General features: G+C 42.3%; 2 protein-coding genes across 5 annotated transcripts in view; both read left to right on the plus strand.

The window, feature by feature from the left end:
• Positions 1-6,600, plus strand: part of atp7b (ATPase copper transporting beta) — a 30,291-nt gene extending 23,691 nt beyond the window's left edge. Inside the window, exon 21 of the mRNA XM_088914968.1 lies at positions 1,717-6,600. Coding sequence (XP_088771094.1) covers positions 1,717-1,966 — 250 coding nt within the window. The 3' untranslated portion in view covers positions 1,967-6,600. The remainder of the gene's footprint in view (positions 1-1,716) is intronic.
• Positions 1,954-21,785, plus strand: LOC148835667 (transmembrane protein 272-like). 4 transcript variants are annotated; one of them, XM_088914971.1, is made up of 5 exons: positions 1,954-2,035; positions 16,135-16,215; positions 17,164-17,223; positions 17,370-17,452; positions 18,694-21,785. In XM_088914971.1, exons 2-5 carry the CDS (start codon positions 16,158-16,160, stop codon positions 19,054-19,056), a joined length of 564 nt encoding a protein of 187 aa, XP_088771097.1. In that variant the 5' UTR covers positions 1,954-2,035; positions 16,135-16,157; the 3' UTR covers positions 19,057-21,785. The 4 variants fall into 4 exon arrangements, with proteins under 4 accessions (XP_088771097.1, XP_088771098.1, XP_088771095.1 ...); XM_088914972.1 differs by having other exon boundaries at positions 2,012-2,035; positions 16,132-16,215; XM_088914969.1 differs by lacking the exon at positions 1,954-2,035 and adding an exon at positions 10,790-12,381 and having other exon boundaries at positions 16,132-16,215.
• The last annotated feature ends 89 nt before the right edge of the window (positions 21,786-21,874 follow it).

Here is a 21,874-nt window from a genome sequence, read left to right on the forward strand (position 1 = left end):
CACAATAGTAATCAACCAGCTTGGCGGTATATGTCAGGTCAACAGGACTTTATGAAGTTCAGAGAGAATAATGACATGATGTGAAAATGAATTTCACACTGCCTTGAGCACAGTAATAACCCCCGAGGTGTTCTTTGTATGAAGGCCTAGTATTTTGCATTTTAGAGCTACATTCACCTTGTAAGGAAGTCATGAGAATAAGGTTGTTGGATTGTTTGGGATGTGACCACAATGCCCCTGAGAAAGGAGTCTGACATATGGAGTTGTAATCTTTAAACTAGGCGTTTGTGACAAAACCTAGTACCCACAGCCTCTTCTGTCTCCCTCGCATTACCTCAGAGTCCAAGAAATGGCCATTCATAATCCCAGCCACTACAAAAACCATCAATAAATGAGAACAGGCAAGGAACCATGCAAGGAGTAAGAGCAAAAGGGACCCAGAGACTTGGATCATTGGTTCTACTGTAGCTGGAAATTTCTTAAAAGAACAGATCTGTGTTTGAACATTTTTGAATGTTATACAGTAAAACCCCCTCTTCCCCACCGAACAGCATTGTAATTCTGAAATGGAGTGTTTTCAGGAAAGAGCTGCTTGTCAGGGAGAGGGCTGATACTCCGTGATAGGCCATTAATGAGAGCAATCTAGATTGAGAAGGTGTCACGGTCACAGACAATTTTATTTCCTCTGAGCGAACAGCCTGCCTCACCTCGGACACACTTAATAAAAGGGGCCTTTGCCTTTGGGCACTGCCCTTTTCCCACATCTATACAGCTGTCTGACATTTACACTCTGCCTCATTACTAATTTAAATGCTATCGCTTTCAGGACAGTGATATTACCAGGGTCTTGTTTTTATTGACTGTTCAGTTATCCATTTCTTATTTCACGGGTGAAGATAATGTCAGTTCCCGAAAGCTATTTACTTCTCATGCGCTGACGTAGTCCCTAAACATTCCCATTAATGAATAAAATCAACTTTATTAAATAAATTGTTAACAATACATCAGGTGGTCCTTTACTAATTTACAAATTCTGGACCATGAATGTGTGAGAGATCCAGACTACAAACACTGGATCAACGACCGAGAGGCACATTGGTCATTTCATAATATACAATAATCGTATAATCACATTTTTTAAATCATTGAAGATGGATGGATGCTAACTTTTTACCCTACTGTACGCCATCAGATTTCCAGGTCTGACAGCCCTGGTTAACTGTTCATACGGACATAACTTTTACACAGAACAGTCCCATGTGAACGTTCAAGCATTCCTATTTTCCAGTTAACGAGTGTCTTGATTCCAGCGTGTGAAGCAGTCTTTTAGCGACGGCCTCTCTAATGGCCAATTTATTGTCATCACGGTGCTCAACAGTTCAGTCCGTGAGGTTTGTGTGCACCAGGAACAGGCGGCTCTGGTCCACGAGTGTTGGGTTCCTGCAGGTGTTCGAGGCACCTTTCCAATAGCACCTGGAAAAGCACAGCTAAGTCGTCTTCCTTTCCACTTAATGGGGTTCAAGATGGAGTGAAAACGTGAACCTAACCCGGCCCTGCGGAACCAGGCTGTCTGCCACAGATGTTTGCCATTCTTGAACTAAACTGACTAAAGAAAACACAAATATCCATCCACAGGTATTTTTTGTTGATTTGCAAGGGGCAGGCTAGAGGTCAGCCTGTCACTTGCCCGGTGTGATGTGGCCTCTGTTTCCCCAGCTACAAGAAGACCTCGGTGGAGCATTACGAGAGCCGCGCCCAGGGTCACATGAAGAGCCTGAGTCCCTCTGAGGTCAGCGTGCACATCGGACTGGACGACCGCCATCGCGGCAGCGCGTGGGACCGGTCGAGCCGCGCCAGCTGGCGGCTGCTGTCCTCGCGCGCTGACTGGGGTCCCGGGCCGGGGGGCTCCCTCGGCGACACTCGCTCCTTACTGGACCACGAGAGGACCGAAGGACTCATCGTCTAGGCGGCTGGCCGGCAGCGAGGGCGGCGCTCTCTGCTCTGGGAAAGGGCTGGAATGGTCATGGAGTCTCAGGTTCGATCAGCACTTCTCTGGTCATTTGAAAGCCCTGGTGGCACTAGGACAGGTCAAGATGGGCCGGAGGCGTCGCTAGGCTGGTTTGAAGTTCTAGCCCCAGGACAAACATGCATTCTGCCATTTCCCACCCTATTCTTTTTCTAGACATATCCCGCCAAAAGTGCTTTACCGTAACAACATGTTTCAAGTTGAATGTGCTTTTTTTGCTGCTGACAGAAAAAAAAAACATAGTGTCATGACGAAAGTAGGGTTTTGCCAGCAGCTTACATATTTTACACACAGATGCCATCATAACGTCCTCCTGTGTCTGCAAAATGTTTTTCTGTGTCATTCTCATGATTCTACCACACATTTTAAGTTTATTTTCCAGATTTAGTCCTAAATTTAGTAATAACAATTCCTAGCATTTAAACAGAACTTTCCATCCCAAAGGATGACCGTGCAGCCAGGCAATTAGGACTTAGATCTCTTCTCTAGGACAGCGCCCCCTAGAGCTGGGCATCCCCAGGTGTCTTATTGAGGCGCCGGCTTGCAAGTTCTGGCCCAGAGCAAAGAGCGCCACCTCCTGGTCCACCAGCACCGCCTGCAGCAGCAGCTTGGCTTTCCATTAAGGTGGTGTGGTGTGGGACCGCAGTTAATTCATTCCTTACACTTGTATAGTGCTGTACTGGACACTTTACAGGTAATGGGGATCCCCTCCACCACCACCAGTGTGCAGCCCCACCTGGATGATGCAGCAGTACACTCCCCACACACCAGCTCTCAGTGGGGAGGAGAACAGAGTGATGAAGCCAGTTCAGAGATGGGGATTATTAGTAGGCCATGACTGGTAAAGGCCAATGGGAAATTTGGCCAGGACACTGGGGTAACACCCCTACTCTTTTCGAGAAGCTCCCTGGGATTTTTAATGACCACAGAGAGTCACCCAAAGGATGGCTCCTTTTTTACAACATAATGTCCCTATGCTCACAGACTAATCACAAGACTGCAGGGTGAGCTCCCTATAGATTCAATTCATATTCTACTGAGTGCTCCTTACTGGTCCAGCTAACACCTCTTCCAGCAGCAGCCTTAGTTTTTCCCAGGAGGTCTCCTATCCAGGTACTGACCAGGCTCACACCTGCTGAGCTCCAGTGGGTTGCCAGTTGTGAGTTGCAGGGTGATAGAGCTACTGGCTAGTAGTGTTAGTAGTAGTGTGTAGTGTTATATCAAATGCCATCGTTTTGTATCATTGTCATTTCTGTGGTGATGATGCTCATATCTACTATATCCATACTACAATACACCCATCACTGAAGTTGCTGTTTCTGCTCACTCTAATTGCAACTCTGACATACAAACCTGGATGACCTTGCACCACCTCCACAAAGCCAATGCAATTAACCTATCTGTGGATGGCATTGTGTGCTTCAAGTTAATCAAAATTGAAGAATTCAGGTGTGATATTTGATCTCAGCCTTTTGAATTTTAGAATTTTGGCCCTCATACAGAATATGATAAAAATATTATTCTTCTGTCTCAGAAATATTATCAATCATGGAGATATTGGTGTTAGTGGGGCCAGCAGAGGGCGCTGACTCTCTGCAGTCTTTGTGGGTTCTAATGCACCAGGATAGTGACGGGGACACTGTACTGTAAAAAGGCGCCGTCCTTCAGATGAGGACCAAGTCCTGACTCTCTGTGGTCATTAAAAATCCCAGGGCGTTTCCCAGAGTAGGGGTGTCACCCCGGCATCCTGGCCAAATTTCCCATTGGCCTTTACCAATCAACCAGAAAAGCCTATATAAGTGCTAGGAATTATTATTATTATTATGTCTGTTGTTGTCTTTGCAGCAGAAAAGCTAGTCAACACATTTGTATTTTCCAGAATTGATTACTACAATACCCTACTTACTGGGGTGTCTAAATCCACACCAAACAAACTTTAATATGTTCAGAATTCAGAATCCTGACCAGGTGGCATGCAAGTGATCACATTACTCCTGTCCTGGAGTCCCTGCACTGGCTTCCTATCAGGTTTGGAGTGGACTTCTAAGTCCTCATGCTCACCAATTGGGCTCTACATGGCTTGGCACCTCAGTACCTGTCTGACTTATTATCTGCCTTCTCCCCACCTCGCAACCTTCGTTCATCTGACTCTGGTCTTCAATATGTCCCTCAAGCTCCTTTTCATTCTGTGGGTAACAGGATCTTCCCTTGCCGTGCCCCAAAGTTCTGGAATTCTGTCCCCAAGGATATCAGAGAGACACCTACTCTAAATGCATTTAAATGCAGACTCCAAACCTGCCTTCTCAGAAAGGCGTTTATTTAAATACTGTGTCAGAGAGGTCTGGGACTACATATTTTACTGAATGTAAGGTGGTGACATGGACAGACATGCTACAATCAATGAGCTACTTACTAAGTTGATTGGTTTAACCAATAAACTCTGTTTACAACAGTTTGGTTAAACTGTGTTTAACCAGAAAACAACTCCGCACTGCACATCAAAAATGAAATCAAGTTCCCAGACCATGACAGAACATATAAGTGTGTGCTGCTTTAGGTGGCTGGTACTGGTTATTTAACTAAAATAGTCATCTAGCCATGCTTACTGATTGGCAAAGATTCATTACATGGAGGAATTAAAGCCATTAAGCCTGCAAAAAAGATTCTGCAACAGTCTTGGCTTTTTTGTTCGTTGTATCCCTTCATTAAAACTTGCATTTGGATCCCTCTTAAACATTAAGTGCATGAGGGAATCATACATTTTTTTCAAACGTGTTTAATGGGACATGATGTCCAAGATGAGTGGTCTCACACATCTTAACAGACAAACTCCCAGGTTTTGGATATCTCTTTGTAATACCAGTAGTTTTGGCTGAGCCTGAACTTGCTGTTTACAGCACTCTGGCATAAAGTACATTAAAAATCTTCAGCAATAGTGCTAATTTATAGCCTGCATTATCCACTCAGTGCAATAAGAAGGATCGTAATGCTCTTAGCACCCAATAGCACCAGGGAAAAACAAGCTATAAACCCAGTGAGTAAAAAGGCTGCTGGCTGAACCAGTTGATTCAGAGCAGCGTTTCTAAGTGATTAATCACCGTGGTCTCCAATTCCACGCCTACAGGATCCAGCATGTGTGCAGGTATTCTAGTAACTGGGAGAGGATGTTAAACTGGCCCAGTCCAGCCAGTAATGTGCTAACTCAGGCTGTCAAGAGCCGAGATGGAACAAAAAGCACTGCAGGACTAGGACTGAGGGCCGTGATTTAAACCATCTTCAACTTTTTTCGTTTGGTTCAGGAATCCCTGGTTCTGACTGAGGGCTTGTCACAGCCTGACCAGCTTGTTCTTGGCTGAACAGGACCAGTTCAACAACGTCTCTGGGTTTTTTCAGGTGCTACAGGTCTTACTAGGAAAACCTCTATTGTTATATATAAGCGTGATTTATTTTAAAACCAGATATGATCCAGACATTTTCTTGTGTTTGTGAATTTAAATTAATGTTAAAAACAGGGTCCTAATGAAAGTGTATAAGAAGTTATCTTTTAACAGAATCAAGATACTTGACTCAAAGACAATCCCATATACAGATTGGCAATATTTGTGTTTTTATTTTCTACTGTATTCTACTGTATTTGGCTTTTCAAGGAATTTTTTAAATGATATTTGTCTTTGATGTATATATAATGTGAATTTACACAAATATGTTTTCATTTGCTTTTTGAACAAAGTTATTTTTTGCATATAGACATGAAGATTAATAGCTGTTCTATATGAAGCAAAATCTACTTTTAGATGAACAGTATGTAAATTGAAGATAATACGGGTACATGGCTGGTAAATTTTATACCACAAGAAGGGTGTCTGATAAATATCAGTGGAAAGTAGTGCAGGATTTATTGATCTCTTTATTGATGCTCCTTAATCACCCAGTTGATAACAACGAAATTGCTCTGTGAGCTGTCGGCGAGGGGGGTATAATTCATTGTACTCTGTTTGAGATGGTACAGTATATCTGAAAGTATGCATCACAAAGTTATGAATAAAGAGGATTTAAAGGGTTACCGCTGTGCTGTTTGAGCAAAATACCCTTTTCCAGCCGTGTGAAATCCATTCTGTTACCTGCAGCGTGTGACAAGCAATGATGACAAAAAAATCAACGACAGGCCAAGCTCGAGAGTGTGAATTGATTTATTTCCAACACAAGATGCCAGCTAATGCATCTGAAAAAGAGACATGTAAAGGGTTAATGTCAAGCTGGGAAGTAAAAAAGAAAATGGAAGATGTTCTGGCTGTGGAGACAAGGTTTTCTTCAGGTGTGTTGGTAGAGAGGGACAGAGTTCAGAAATAGGATTTTGTAAAGTTGTTACTCGGCCAGAATGCTTTTCAATGTGGAATGAACCAGTCCATGTTCCTCTGCTGTTCGCGGTACACTGGTACAGCTGCCCAGTTACTTCTTCAGACTGGAAAAAAAGGATAGGTTTGGTGCAAACCTTCTTACAATTTTTCCAAAATCCACACTTCTTTCCACTGCATTAAAATTTGAATCAAATAAATCTTCACATTTAACTGGCATTCATAGCAAACCTCCTTCTTTAAAAGCTGAAGGTGTCTCATTATAAAAAGCTGTGCTCATGTACGTGTTTCTCAGAGGTGGCACAATAGACAGTAATTACAGTAATTATGAGCCTTGTGCACAAACAGCTTCTCTTTGTTCTGTGGCAACAATGCGATTGGTTATCCCTGAATGTATCCTATTCTGGTGCTGTTGTGCGTTCCACCCCTTCAGTTTTTTTATTCTCCGTCAATGGATCATGATCGTTACTTAACAAGTATTTTTTCTTCACGGCCACAGTATTTACAGGGTGTGCTTAGCGTTACCACAGAGCAGTTTCCATTTCCAGGCAGTAACAGAGCACTACCATGCCCTGTCTCTTCCCTGTACAGTATCTCTTGTACTGGTTTGTTGTGTCTACAAAGAATAACGTGTCATGTACACAGCAGTACCGATTTGTTACCACTGCTGTCACTTGCTACTGTATGTGGCCTGAGCATGAGGAAGACATGTTGAGCCAGGAGAAAATATCCAAAGATATTTTTACTCACTTGCTGTGCTGAACTATGCATTGGCAGAACCGTAGAGCTCATCACATCTTCTTGCTCAAATAGGACTCTTAAGAAAAATAATATTGCTGTAAAGCTCTGAAAAATAGACATTCTTTTAAAGTAAATTGTAATGCCCCTTTTACTGGCCTGGCTGGTTGTTAAGTCAAAACGTCCTGGTTCGAGTTTGCTATAACCTCTATGTAACCTACAGAAGCAAGACAGCCCCAAAACATAGTAAACACTGAGCCATATTTCACAGAGGGAATGTTTTCTCAGCACCTTTCTTAAACATTTTTAAATTAACATGCTGATAACCATGTCCAAAAAGCCCAGTTTTCGTTTCATTTTACCTTAAGACATAGTTCCTAAATGTCTTTCAGGCATAGCTTGGAAAATATTTGTCTCCTCTTTTTGCGTTTCTGTTCTATGTTTTGGTGTTTAAAGATATGTTTATACCTTTAACCTCCATGCATCTGTTTTCCTACCGCTTCAGCTAATTCAGTGTTGTGGGGGAGCCGGAGACAGGCTCGGGGCAAGATACACCCTGGACAGGGCTCAGACAGACACCGACACACACAGACACCTGGACCAATTCTCCCAGAACCTAACAGTTTCTGGACTGTTGTAGGAAACCCATGCACACACAGGAAAAGCGTACAAACTCCTTGCAGATAGCACCCAAGTCCAGAACTGGACCCAGAGCCCTAGCGCTGAGAGGCAATAATGCTCACCGCTGAGCCACTGGGCCACCCTCTCTCTTCTCTCATTTTCAGACTATAGTACATGTGTCCAGGTCTAAAACTGCCGAGTGGTTGTTAGGGTGAATATACAGTAAACTGCACTTGTGTTTTAGAACAGAGTGGGAGGAGATGTGCTGATCTCTCTCTGCTTGGCTCTCTGGAGGGCCTTCTAAAAACACATACTTCAAAACTACACTGAACTGCGCTGTGACTTCTTCAGTCCCTAAACTACAAAGTGGAGCTGTGGATTCTGCATTATGTGGATTCTTTTGAAGACATTCTCCAACTTGTGGAGATAAGTGACTGTTTGCCTGCAGCCTTAGGAGAGTTTTCTGACCTTAAGCACGCTACTGCTGAATGATTTCCATGTGTCTCTGCTCCATGTTTAACCCAGGGAAACAGGAAAACTTCAGAGGCCTCTGTACAGTCCCGGGGGTTTCCACTGTAACTCCAAAGATCAGAGTGTTATTGTAGATCTGTTGTTGTTGGATTTTATTTAGAGGGATACTTAGGCATGTGGATGAATGTTGCTCTCACATTTTCTGGACTTCAGTTTTTTGTCAAATTTGACTTTGCGCTGTGCACTATCGCAATTACAACAAATCATTTTTTGATGTTTGAGGTGCAAACAATTCCAAGTACTGTAGCATGTGAAACCAGTATATAACTCAATCTGTTATTTTATGCTTTTTGTTGCTTTTTCATCAGGGGTATCAATCTGAAAAAATCTGGAGGGAGCTGTTCATCCAGAGGCTTTTAGACATGAGTCTCAGTCTATTCTACAGGAGGTGCAAGAGCACTTGTACAGCAGAGTAAAGAACCATTGATTGGTGGCCATCCTTTTGCCGTGCTTCTCAATTGGTTCTTATTAATATTCAAGTAGACATTTTGATTAAGTGTGGAAGAAGCAAGCTTATAATTATGTGTGTGCATAAAATACCAGTGTGGTACGGCATCATAGCCTCTATTCAGTTCTAATTTCCTTATCACATTAATGAGGCTTCTTGCTGTGAGCTTTTGAGAAGACATTATTGTACTATTCTGGTTTCGTAGCTGTTACTCTTTACAGGATGTGGTAGTTAGCCCCCGGTAGTCAGTTCTCACAAGCTTGTTCTCTGTCATGAAGCCCCTCCATGAGGGCTCTGGGGATCCCTCCTCTATCCACAATCCCTTATTCCGGATATTCGGGCCACCCCACTGTTATGGTGGGCTCCCCCATGTAGCGGACCCCAGGGGTCCCCCCACCCTGCATGGAGATGTGAGGGTGGCGTGGAGGAGGAGGCCAGGGCTCTACAAGCGTTAGTTAGGTAAGTTATTATTATTAGTACAATGGTACTAATGCTAATTCTGTGTGCTTTGTTATGTAATGCACTGCTTGATACAGACAAGAGAGGGAGATTTGACTGTGTGCAGAGATCTAAGATCACTTTATTATATATTATATGATAAATTTATTATATATATATTAGCACACACCCAAACTTGCTCTCCATGAGACATAGACAGGGAGAGAAGCTTGGGGTCAGAGTGCAGGGTCAGCCACAGCACCCCTGGAGCAGTTGGGGTGAAGGGCCTCGCTCAGGGGCCCAACGGAGTAGGATTCCTCTGCCGGCTGCGGGATACGAACCGGCAACCTCCCAGCCACAGGGGCAGAGCCTGAGCCACAGGGCCGCCGCACTGCCCTCAACTTTCTGTCAACGATTCAGGGCCCTCACTCTGCACACAGTACAACGTTAGTGTGTAAGCAGGTTACAGTGCAGTAGGTTTGAGAGATGATGTTGTGGTAAGGTTCTGTATATATATTTATTACTGAATGTGTACGTTTACATTCCAGTGATTAAGAAGAACACACTGGGAAAACGGAGCAGTCCTCATCCAGGAATTTCTTCTCCAAACTCCAAACCTGTCAACATGGCTCACTCTTGGACTGTTTTACACAACCTTACGTCTTATTTCTTGTTTTCTTATTTCTGACTTCTTTGTTAGTCCAGACTTGGCTATGCATTCAACAGCTACTGCAAGTAAGTTATACTGGATCCATGCATTTTCTGTTTAAAAATAAGTATTATCATGAAGTAAATTGTTCTAAATTGGTCGTGATAACACTTAACTGAGCCTCTAAATAATGAGCTTAGATTTTAAAATAATAATTTAAAAGAATCCCAGGATGCTATTTGAAGCCTCATGCATTCCCAAGCAGTGCTGTGGATTGCTTGTCTCTGTAATAATCACTAAAGAACCACTAACGAGCAGGTAGTTGCTTTCCCTGGTGAACACTTTTCTCTGTGCAATTTTGTAATAACTTTATTTTTATACTGATCCTAATTCCCCATGTGATTTTCAGAGGATGTTGTTTGTTGCTCTGGGAAGGTGAGAATAGCACTAAAGCTTTATAAAGATCTGATTTTAAAAGATTGCAGAGGAGATATCCTACATGGGACCTCTGTTGTCCAGTATCTAGATTCATATGAAGTAGGGAAAAACGTGTTGCTCCAAAAAAATCTTTTATTTAGGAATATTTCTCTCTTATTTATTTAGGAAACTGCATTTCAATGTGTAGTCAAAATCTCAGCTCTTTACCTTCTTAATATACCCTTTTCCAACTTCTCAGTGTTCTCAATGAAACTATATTTGCTGAAAGAGAAAAGCGAAACAGACGGCATTTGTTTTAACATCTCTTTCTACAATGAATGCTGTAATTCATAAAGGGACGTTTAACAGCTGTCATTCAAGTGCCTGTTCATGCGGCCAGCCTATTTTTGTACAGGTAGATTAGAACATCGGAAAGCTTGTATTTTCTTTCGCATTCTCCTGCCATGAATGAAAGCATGAGCATGAGACGTTCTTCCCGTATTAAGGTGGGTTTCCTCCGGGTGCTCCCACAGTCCCAAGACAAGGTGGTCGGTAAATTCTGCTATTGTAAATCTGGTGTAATCTCTGATGTACGGGGAAGTCGGGGGGTCCCGAGTGCATCCCGTTTTGCGATCATAGCTTCCAGGGATATTTCCCGGGCCACCGTGACCCAGAAATGGACAAGCGGCTGTCGAAAATGATATGATGACTGATATGTATTTGTAACATTTTATTTTTTTATTGCAGTTTTGCGGAGCGCCAGAAGCTAGAGGTGTACTGTAGTAAGGTGTAGGACGCCCCTGTCTTTGACCCCAAGATAGTGTTCAATTCAGGAAAGAATATGATGAAATGCTACGCATGAAGTATAATTGATAGCCTAATAGCGTGTGTGTTTTTTTCCTATAAAATTGGAATTGCAGTCTCCAGCTTGATTGTACGTTAAAATTCTGGGTTAGGGTCCTTCCTGAGGTCTTTCTTTCAAGACTGGATACATCCGACACACAATGCTGACAGGTTTCTGTTGCAGTCGCTCTGCTTAACCCGCTGTATCAGGTTTTACAACAGCGGACCGCATCTTTCTGCTCATTCATTAAAGGCAAAAGACTCCACTTATTCATGAACTCGGATCTTAACTGAATGTTAGAAAGACAAAAAAAATTACATAATCTATTCATAGTGTGGGCGCACTTGATTGAAATACAAATGATCTGCTCTCAAAACTGGGAGTTTAAACAGTTTGGTATTAGCACATCAGAGAATATTCCATGAAAAGAAACGCTACACTATTCTATTGTTTCCCTTTAACATTAGGACAGGTTTTGTCGATTTCCATTGTCAGAGTTGCAAGTGAATATTAAAACTCTGCTGAAACAGTGCACGACATCTTCGTACAACCTTTACGATCATCTTTGTGTTTTTATAGATACAGTATGTCCCAGTTACTGTATATGTAGAAACTTGTAGCCGTAAGTTATATTCGTAATTGTAGTGACTTACGAGTAAACCGTTACTAAAATATTTCTATTCGCACGAAATCTGCAGATATCGAAAATTTGATTTCAGTCTAAACGGTAGTGCAGTTTAGAGGTACCAGATTTACCCCCACAAATCGCTATCATTTTCATGATCAGTTCTTTTATACACTGCGAGGATAACGTTTTTTTTTTCCTTTGCAGCCCGAAAACCAAACACAAACACATAAAAAAAAGAGGAACGCGACACATTTCTTTCTCATACGTGTTCTTTCGTGGAAAAGCAAAACTAAGTAATTTACTAGAGGCATTTGTCAAAGACGAGAGTATCTTTAACAGACGTCACACGATGTTTAACGTGTCTGAAGGGCGAGTATCCCATGTCGATACCAACGTGGGAAACTGTCTTGAAGCCTCGAATCCGCAGGACGACTCCCAGTCGCCTCAGTTCGCGCAGTGAAGCGCTGAGATGCGTCTGGTCAAGCTGCAACACAGGATCACCAGCGGCTGCGTTCACCCTGAATAAATGAAGGCGAAACTACGCATGAAGGTGGCAGGTCGAGCAAAGGAACTATTCTGGCATCGTTTAATCCATCAAGTCTTTGATAAATGCTGCACTTCACATCGCTCAGTATTTCCAAGTGATTGCCTACAGTGAATGATCTTTGCTACAAATCCTCTGCAAGGTTGGTTTTCACGACTTCATTCTTTTAAGAGACTTAACATTTTTCCTTCTACAAGTAAAGCGCTACTTGATGATATTAACCGACACGTCTCGCCTGATATAAGCGTTCGGGTCGATGTTCACTGGTTATACTTCATCTTTAACGAAGACTTATTGTCGGTTGCCGTCAGACTAATACAGATGTAAAATTTATGTTCTTTAAGCACAGTTCCGAGTACTGCCATTTCACAGTTGGCTATTTTATTTCGTTTCAAGACGATTTCCCTCAAAAGCTAAACCTGTATATCTAGGAGCTGTTTAGAACGATATAAAGAATGTGTTGTACAGTATGTCAAGTTCTGTGCACGCAGGTTCAGGTTATTCAGCTGTGCAACGCAGCGCGATGCCTGCGGTAGAAAGTGTGTGTTTGCTGTGAGGGGGTTCAGTCAGAAGTCGGCTGGGAACAGACTTATCTCGCAGCGTTTTCCAGCGCATACAGTTCAGTAGGTGCAGATTTGCCTGGTGGATCGGGAAGAGCGTCCAGAGTACAGGGACCCGGGCTGTGTCCAGCGCTGTTTCATAGGATCTCATATCTCCAATGAGATGCACGTATGACCAGCCAGTTAATCCATTGTGCAAATGGCGGTTTTGACTCATTAAGTCTAATGAATGAACTAATCATTGGTCTCATTAAAACAACCAAACAAACAATAACCAACGAAGAGTGAAGTCTCCAGGCTTTCCACTGCGAGGTCCGAACGCGATAGTGGAGGGTTTCCTCAAGACCTGTCAGATTGACCCCGTGTTTCTCACCTCGTATTGATTTGGACAGGTCGTGGAACATGATTTCATAAAGCCCAGTAAGTATTAATATTGTATTTATTTCGGACCTCCTGAAGTTAGTGCCGCGGTATTTAATGTATATATTATGAAAAGAGGAACAGTTATCATCTCTGGGGCAAATTGAAATGACAGTGTATTTAAGTGAATGTCCATATATATATACATATGACTACTATTCTGGTATTGGCTCGAAAACCTTACAAATCTTCTACTGCACCTTTGATACACCCACAAATAAATATGAGTCTGCTGATCGTTTCTTTTTTGATGTGATGAATTCCATCATGAAAATAGGAGAGCAAGGAAACCTAATCCATTCTTGCTCCGGGTATGCATTGGTGCTTTGTTTGCTAGTCAGTCAATATTAAATACTGTACTACTAAAAAAATTCAACAGTAAAAAATGGATTGACTTTGGCAAAGAGGTGCCAAAGTTTCTGAGACATGGCATGTACTGTAATTTGTTTTCAAGAAAATAACTGAGACTTTTTAAATCAAGTAACAGGACTCCAAATCCATTATATCTACATCATTCTATAGAAAGAGACAAACACCATCAGTTAGGGCATGAGGGCAGTATATGCTTTACTCCCAGTCTGTGATGTTTTGGTAATAGTGCATTTAGTTCTTTTGCAGCTTATCAGCTGAGTGCCTGAGAGTGCTCACACAAGCTCTTCATTGTAAGAAATTTGCATATGAAATGCAAAATTGTCACCTTTGATGGACACCCTGTTATTATGATCCTTTCAGTGATAAAAATGATCATGTTCTCCTAATTCCTCCGGGAGGGCAACTAGTGGTTTCTAGATTAGGTCTAACTTTGCTCTCATGTGTTGACAGCCAGCAGCTTACATGTGGTGCATAATGCAGTTTTTTTCCTGTGTGTCTGTGCATTGCAGTTGATTCTTATCACCATCAATTATGCTATTCCCATTCATTAAATTTGTGCCACACAAATTTAAAAATACACAGCAGGGGGAAATTTCTGTCACTGAAAATAATAAAATGTGTATTTTAATGCAAGTGAGAACTCGCAGGGAATAGGGATTCCATGGGATATGGAAATCAGGAGTACACTGGGGTAGTTCCTTTTTAAACTGGTTTACAGAGCCACAGTTTTTGGCTCGCATGTTGGAGCTGCACGCAATTCAATTCCCTGTTTTCAATTTCCTTGTCACCAACACACTGCTTCTTATTTGTATGTCATTATTGTAGATGTGCTTGTCACTGTAGCACATCTTCGAGTTTGCATATTTCTGTTTTTGCCGATCTTTTCAGCTCACAGGCGTTTCGCAGTTCAGCTTTGACGTCGGTGATTTCCCAGGTGTTAAAGCTGGTATGATCAGTTCTGTGAACACTGGTAACCTCACTCTCCACTCTGCTTGAAAAGCGTGTGAGAGCCAAGGAAACTGCTCAGCAGCATTTGCAAAGCATAGTACGGTGTCTCACTGCATTGATAGAGTATGGTATGTGATGGTGAGGATCTGCTGATGTAATTTTGGAAACAGTGTAAAAGTTGAAGATGTGTCATGTAAGTGACTTTGATCGCTGGAGTTTTTGGGGATATTGGCATGTACCTGTAAAGAACCTGGAAGCACCAGGGAGTTTTGGATCAGGTATTTTAGCTTGCCTTCTGATAGGAGGTTCGTGGTACTCATTCCTTTTCAAGTGCTTAATTAAGTTCTCCTGTTCCTCTTGACTAATTCTCAGTGTTGTCATTAAGCTCCAGTTTCAAGAGCTACAGGATCCTCGTGGTGTCTCACCAGCTTCCAGGTCTCGTTTACAGAACTGTACCAATCACAGTACCAATAACATGCTGAATATATTTTTCTCTCCAAAAAAACATGCTGTCCTCTGCAACAAGCCATCTCTATGGATTAAAAGTGTTGCCTTTACATAGCAAAAAAGCTGACATTCTAGTTTAGTCTTTTCTTTCTTGAAGCCGACAAGACATAAGCACATTCTTGGTAATTATATGGAAAGTTTTGAAACTACCACCTTTTTGGATCACTGTACTTATGAGCTGATGCCTATTGACATGAGATTGTGATGGAAGCAATGCCTGGTTCTAGATACAGTGTAAAGCTGTTTGATGCCTACAGGGAGATACACATCTTGTATAATTAATGAATGTTATGGGGAAATTGCCACTCAGGAAGCTGTAGTAAACAGCTTACAGCTATCCGCAGCTCAGGGAGAATAAGAGAGAGACTGTTTTTCACCCCTCAGGCTCAACCTGTAGCGATTACAGCTCAGCTATCTGTTACAGGTGCTTTTTCAGAACATGTACTTTTCTCTCTACAAGCAGAGTCAGAGAAAGGTTAATCTTGGAGGTTCAGACAGCAGCTTTCAAGGATGTGGTTGTTAAAAGCAGCCCAAGATCCAGAAATATGCAAACTCAAGAGCAAAAGGCAATAATAACTTAGGGGAAAGGCACAATATGAGAAGACTCCAACAGCATGTCCAGGACAGGTCATAAAGAAGAAAACCTAACTTGTAAAATAACCCTGAGTGGAAAAGTGCAGGTACTGTTTAGCACAAATTATTAACTACTGAAAGCCCATTTCCAAAAACCTCATATTTTCCACTGCAATAGAGTAATTAGAGCAATTCAGGAACTGAAGGTTCACGTGTAATAACAGACACTGCAGTGGTCCTCCAAGAGTCAGGATGTTCCTGTGGTGATGTCAGGTGATGTCACACCAGCAGCTGCAGTACCTGAACATCCCAACTGGAGACTAAGGATTGTTTGTTTCCATGTGAGAGCTAGACCGCTTTCAATCCACATCGTTTCCCAGAATACTAAGAACTTGTATTCTTTCCACTTAAGACTTTTGAGGGATATGGAATCTTGATCCATTTATTAAGATTTTTCTGTTCTGTGGCCAATCTGATTAACCGAAATGAAACTGTTGTTTTATCTTTCATAGCAGAGAACATCAGATTAACTTCCAGGATGACTGCTGGACTGGAGAAAGCCTGTCACAGGTGCATTTCCCGGATTGCCAGTAACGGTGAGTTCTCTCCCAGGCGCGTGACTTTTTTAATCTCATGAGAGCTCCTGTTTGACATTTTCCAAAATGCACTCCACCGCCTTTAGCACGTTTCATTATTTTTTTATTGCTGATTAGTACATGCATAGGCCAGAAAATCTATCTGACTTATCAATTATCATTTGGAAGATGTGGGAGAGAAAGAAATGTCAGAAAAAGAAACATAAACAAGTTTTATTGACTCCGCTGTGAATTCAGTGGTTGCTGTGAGTTCTGGTAGCACTAAAATAACATGGCTTGCTGTCCTTGATCAGACATGTATTCTGACACTTTTAATCCAGATTGAACCGTAGAGGGACACTGTATGTGTGGGTGATTTACACTAGTATTGCACTAGTACCTGAAGAGCTGGTAGATATTTTTTAATTCGTCCATTTTAGCTAATCATAACGGGTTATCCAGAACGAAGTATGAACGAAAGCTTGAACACACTGCAGCCCTGCACCAGAACTGCACTCAGTGCTCTTAATGATGATTTCCTGCGGACTGCTCTCAACTACAGCTCCCTAGAGCCTCAGTAGAGGAACGGAGGTCGAAAAGCTCTCTGCCCACTGTGCAGGCCCATTACGTGTGCTGTGAGGAGTCGGAGTCTCAGGATGTAAAATGAGTGTCATGTGTCAGTGGTGTGCTGGTGGTACTGGCTCATGAATCGATTGAAAGTCTGATTCGTTACAAACAGTCCAGGTGGAAAAGGAATGCGGGGGGAGGGGAGAGGAGTGGGGCCATAAAGAATCTCCCTGAAGAAGTCTGACCCAGTCCAGGTGCTGTTCTGAGCTTCTCTAGGCAGAAGGTTCAGCCACAGCACAGGTCACTATGTCCTGGGAACTTGTTCTTCGATTTTTTAAGAATCGCCTGTTGCTAAATCCAAAATAAGAACCCAATTGATTATTCAATCCTTGTTTTTTCCAGCATGCTTTATTTTTGGACTGCTAGCATTTCTGGCTGTGCCTCTCACCATGGCTTTAGTAGGTAAGAGAAGGACTCCCTTCATACCAACATTGCTTAAATTAAAAAAACAATTTCCAGCTAGCCTCATTATAGAATTGTAGGATTATATGGTTCGGTTCTGAGGGCATAATGTTTATGGAACTGTTTGCTTTTTATTTTGTTTCCAGGAATAAAGAATTTGGAAGACTGTCCTGTTCAGCCCATGATACCTCTGTATTTGCTTGTCGGAGGAGTTGTTGGCAGCTTAAAGGTAATTTGTTCGAGTTTTTTAGGTATCTTAATCTGAGATTTCAAAGATATCACCGTATACACACATGGTCTGCTTTCATTCTTGGAAGATTCAATAGGGCTTAAATTCAGAAATCGAATCAATTGTGTTTTTTTAACCTTTCTGGGAGAGATATCCTATTGGTTTCAAAAATAGGTGGTATATGTGAACATGAGTGGGGATTTTCTTTTGCCACTGAAAAACATTGGAAGAACTTGCAATTCTCAGCATACTGGGGGATATCTTTGTAAATGAAGAGTAAGGAACTGTCACGATTATAGTCCCCCCTCCTTAAGGGTGCTCCAGCCCTTTCACTAAGACTTTATTCTCTGCACCTGTTCCCTATTCCCAGCCCACCTTAAAAGCCAGGCGCTGACGCTCATCCGGGCTCCGCATCTGATTTCCATATCGTGCGAGTCCGGGACCTGGAAGCGCCTGGTCCCGTTAAGGTTTTAACCTCTGTTCCCGTTCCTGTTCCCCGTCCGCCGGTTCCGACCCGGCCTTCGTGGTTTTAATTCTTTCTTCTGATGGATCTTCTGGTTTTGGACTTACCCTTGTGTTTTGGATATTCCCTAAGGACTACTCTCTCGGATTGTTCGCCTCGGCCACACCTCCCCCGTGCACCAGCGCACCTTGGACACGCCCCCTTGTCTTCTGCCCCGTTTTCCTGCATGACGTTTCCCTAGTGTTCCCCCACTTCTTCAGATTGTGTCGTCCGCATAGGGTCCGGAAAGAACTGTTCGTTACAGGAACAGATCCCTAATACAGTGTGATTTAATAGAGGTTTTATTTTGATCCATCAACCTAAGCTATGTTATGTGTAATTCAATTCTATCAATTTAATTTGGCCTGAGTTTGGTTAAACAGCCATCATATTGAATAACATTAAGAGCAGTGACTAGAGAACTGACTATTTCTGCCTGTTTCAATGGGCTTAAGGTTAATGGCACACATTCTGCATTGTGCTCTCTTATGCTGTCAAAAGCCTGTTTGCATTATTACTATAATACTTTTTTTGCCCTGTCCCTGATTTCTGAAAAGTTTTAGGATCAGTTTGTTTGTCCCACTGTGAAATGCCACCCTCTCATTCAGCTTCGGCAGCGATGTCAGCGTGGCTGTTTTGGGAATCCTCCTTTAGAGAGGACCGCGAGACACTCCAGAGCGCGAGAGGCTGCTGGTTGCAGCTACTAAGATGGCGTGTCGCTCTGCTCACCCGCTCACAGGTGACGCTCCTGCTGTATGACATCACGAAGATGAGGTCGCTCCTTTCCAAGTCTGTGGTCATCGACGACGACGACGACGACGAGTACCCCTGGCGGCTGAACGCGCACAAGTACTACCTCCACATTGTCCTCAGTCTGTTCCTCTTCATCTGGTTCATCCTGGGAAACTACTGGGTCTTCTCCGTCTACCTGCCCAACTTCATTCCACCGTTCCATTGCCCCAGCGACTACTGTGAGAAGTCCCTGTATGTCTTCGCGGTCTGCGTCCTGGGCCTCAGTTACACGGTGCTGGCTCTGCTGCTGCTCTGCACGGCCTGCCTGCACGTCTGCTCCCGGCGCGGTGCCCGGGCGGAAGACGACTGAGGAGGACGGGTCTGATCGGCTGGAGAGGTCAAGCCCTGCCGGTGCACGTCTCTGTGTTTGCAAACGGGGGGAGGCGCAGAGGAGCCGTTTCCACTCTCCAGCAATGTGAAACCAGAACACACGTACAGCTGTTAAGGGCCAGGGCTTTATTCCCAGTGAAGCACGCTGTATCGGCACAGCTTGGCCAGTCAGGATAGTGACACACAACTGATTTTCTCACCTTAGTGGAGGACAATGGAAAGTCAGTTTATACCACTAATCATGGTGTTAATACTGAGTAATTCCCTCTGTACATTTCCATTCTGCCATCGGGTCTTTGACTTGGATGCTTTGCAGAAGGAGAAAGTGGAGCTTATTGAATGTTTTACAGTATTTGCCATGTCTTTGACAGCCCTTATTTGCAGGTTGAAAGCTGTTTCAGTGAGAAAAGTCGAGTATCAGTTCTCGCTCAGAGGGTTTCTCTACTCCACCTTTCGTATCCGTCATGTTAATATTTAAACACCTTGACAAGGATTCATATTTTCAGCAGAGTGAAAGTCCTTTAAATATGCATGATATAAAGAAAGGATGTCATTTGTCACATGAAATGCTGTTCTGCATTTTATACAAAAAGGGTATTATGTAATAATCTCACGTGACAATATAACTGACACAGATCCCATCCCATTCTGACAGATTAACCTTTACAGTGCTATGTGTAAAATGGGTTTTGTTGTTTTCTCACCATTGATAATATATAGTATGTGAGGACTCATGTTAATTAACATTCCTTCCAAAGCTGTGAGCACTTTGGCTAGTTTATCAGGGTGTTTGCCACTATTACAATCAGATTTTAGTAACAGCAGCACAGCATTACAATGCCTTCCAAAAATACTGGGACAGCAAGGTACTTCAATAAGCATGGTAATCAATATAGCTAAGCTTTGCTACAGCCACTTTGAGTGTGAATTACCCAATCAATATACACAGTACTGGACAGCACGTGGTCAGCATTCCTGCCTCGCAGCGCTGGGGACCCTGGGTTCAGTTCTGGACCTGGGGTGCTGTCTGTGTGGAGTGTGCATGTTCTCCCTGTGTTGATGTGGGTCTCCTCCAGATGCTTCACCCACAGTTCAAAAACATACTGGTTCCTTCTGGGATAATGAGCGCTGGTGTGAGTGTTTGTGTCTGTGTGTGCCCTGCGATGGACTGGTGTCGTATCTGGGGTGCCCTGTTAATGCACTTCTTGCTTGATGAGACAGGCTCTGGCTCCCCAGCGACCCTTAATTGGAAGAAGCAGTTAGAAAATGGAGGGATCGATACACATATGAGTCTCACAATCACAAACAAAAATTGCTTTTGTAAATAAAAAATAACAGTAAGTGACAGCTTATATTAAAAATAAGTTTTGACTTTGTTGTCCCAATACTTTTGGGGGGGCACAACAGACCTATTGGTTCATATATTGGAATGAAAATTGCTTGTTAATGTGTTGAAGGTCTTATGTGAGACATTTGCTTGTAGAAGTGGCCTTGAAATGTGAAAAATGCTGCTTTAATTTTTAATAGAAAAGCTGTGTGATTCTATAGCATTTCATGTATTGATTTAACAAGTCTTGTTTTTTTATGCGGGGTAGATTGCATTGATGTTTTTAATTGCACTTGAAATGTAACTTTGTCTGGCTTTTTTTCTCATCTCTTGTAATGAGAAATTCTGCATTCAGGAGTGTGCATTAAGATGAAAGAGATTACACTCTTGTGTAAATATATTTCAGCAGCAATGCCCGTGAGAAGGGTCAGATCAAAAGTAGTTTTTTTTTATTATTAGTGGTGTTTTTGCTCTGCTGTTGTATTACTCTGGTCTATAAAGTAGGTGAAAACTGCATGGGGCTTTTAATGAAAATTGTCATCTAAGTTAAAATGGCAGTTTTTGTTCCACCTGTCTACTCTGTGTTGTAAATAGGAAGAGGCAATAAGCCTGTCTGAACGTTAAGTACAATAATCAAAGCATTCCTAGTGAGGAATACACTGCAATGTATTCATTCAAGAACATGAATAATGACTTTACTGCCAATCAGCCGCTACAGAGCTTTTAAAGTTTTTAACATCAGCTTGACTACAATTTAATGTTGTAATTTTAGTGGATGCTGGTGTTTAATGCAAATCTGTTAATCATTCTTTATGGGTACTCATATAATCCACGTCGCAGTTCTTATGTGCAAAAGAAAAAATCCGAAGGATTTTTTAAAAACTTTTCACAAATGGTTTAACCAGCGTTTTAAGAAGATAAGAGCATCTGAAAGTTAGCAATTGATTTGGCCCATCTAGATCACTTGGATTTTAGTAGCTACTGTAGGTGGCATGAAGATCTCATCCAGCTGTCTCCTGAGAGGTAAAGGCTTCAACAAGATGGCTCACACTCACACAAACCCTGCGTGTAAGGTTTTGACAGTCCAAAATAATATGCCGTATACAGTATGTGAGCTATGAGAATATTGAGTGTTATAGGTTTTATACTGTAAAGGATGATGTCAATATTTTTGCTTCTTCCTGATTTGTCTGCACTTTTCCAATAATTCTTCTACATTTGTAACTTATTTCTTTTTTTAATGGTACATTTTGTAATGGCATGCAATAACAAATTTGACTTGTTTTAAATACTCTTCCTTCAGCACGTCGAGCATTCTTGTAGAGGTGTGTATTGTCTGCAATACTTAAGACTGACACAAAATAAATTATTTCACTATAACATGGTCAGAGCTTAGTTGTTTACCCTCAAAACAGCATCTACTGCCAGTGCTAATAATCTACTTATTTAAAGTCAATTGATTGCTCAACAG

Source organism: Atractosteus spatula, chromosome 4, assembly GCF_055471065.1.
Source record: "Atractosteus spatula isolate fAtrSpa1 chromosome 4, fAtrSpa1.hap1, whole genome shotgun sequence".
NCBI classification, from domain to species: domain Eukaryota; kingdom Metazoa; phylum Chordata; class Actinopteri; order Semionotiformes; family Lepisosteidae; genus Atractosteus; species Atractosteus spatula.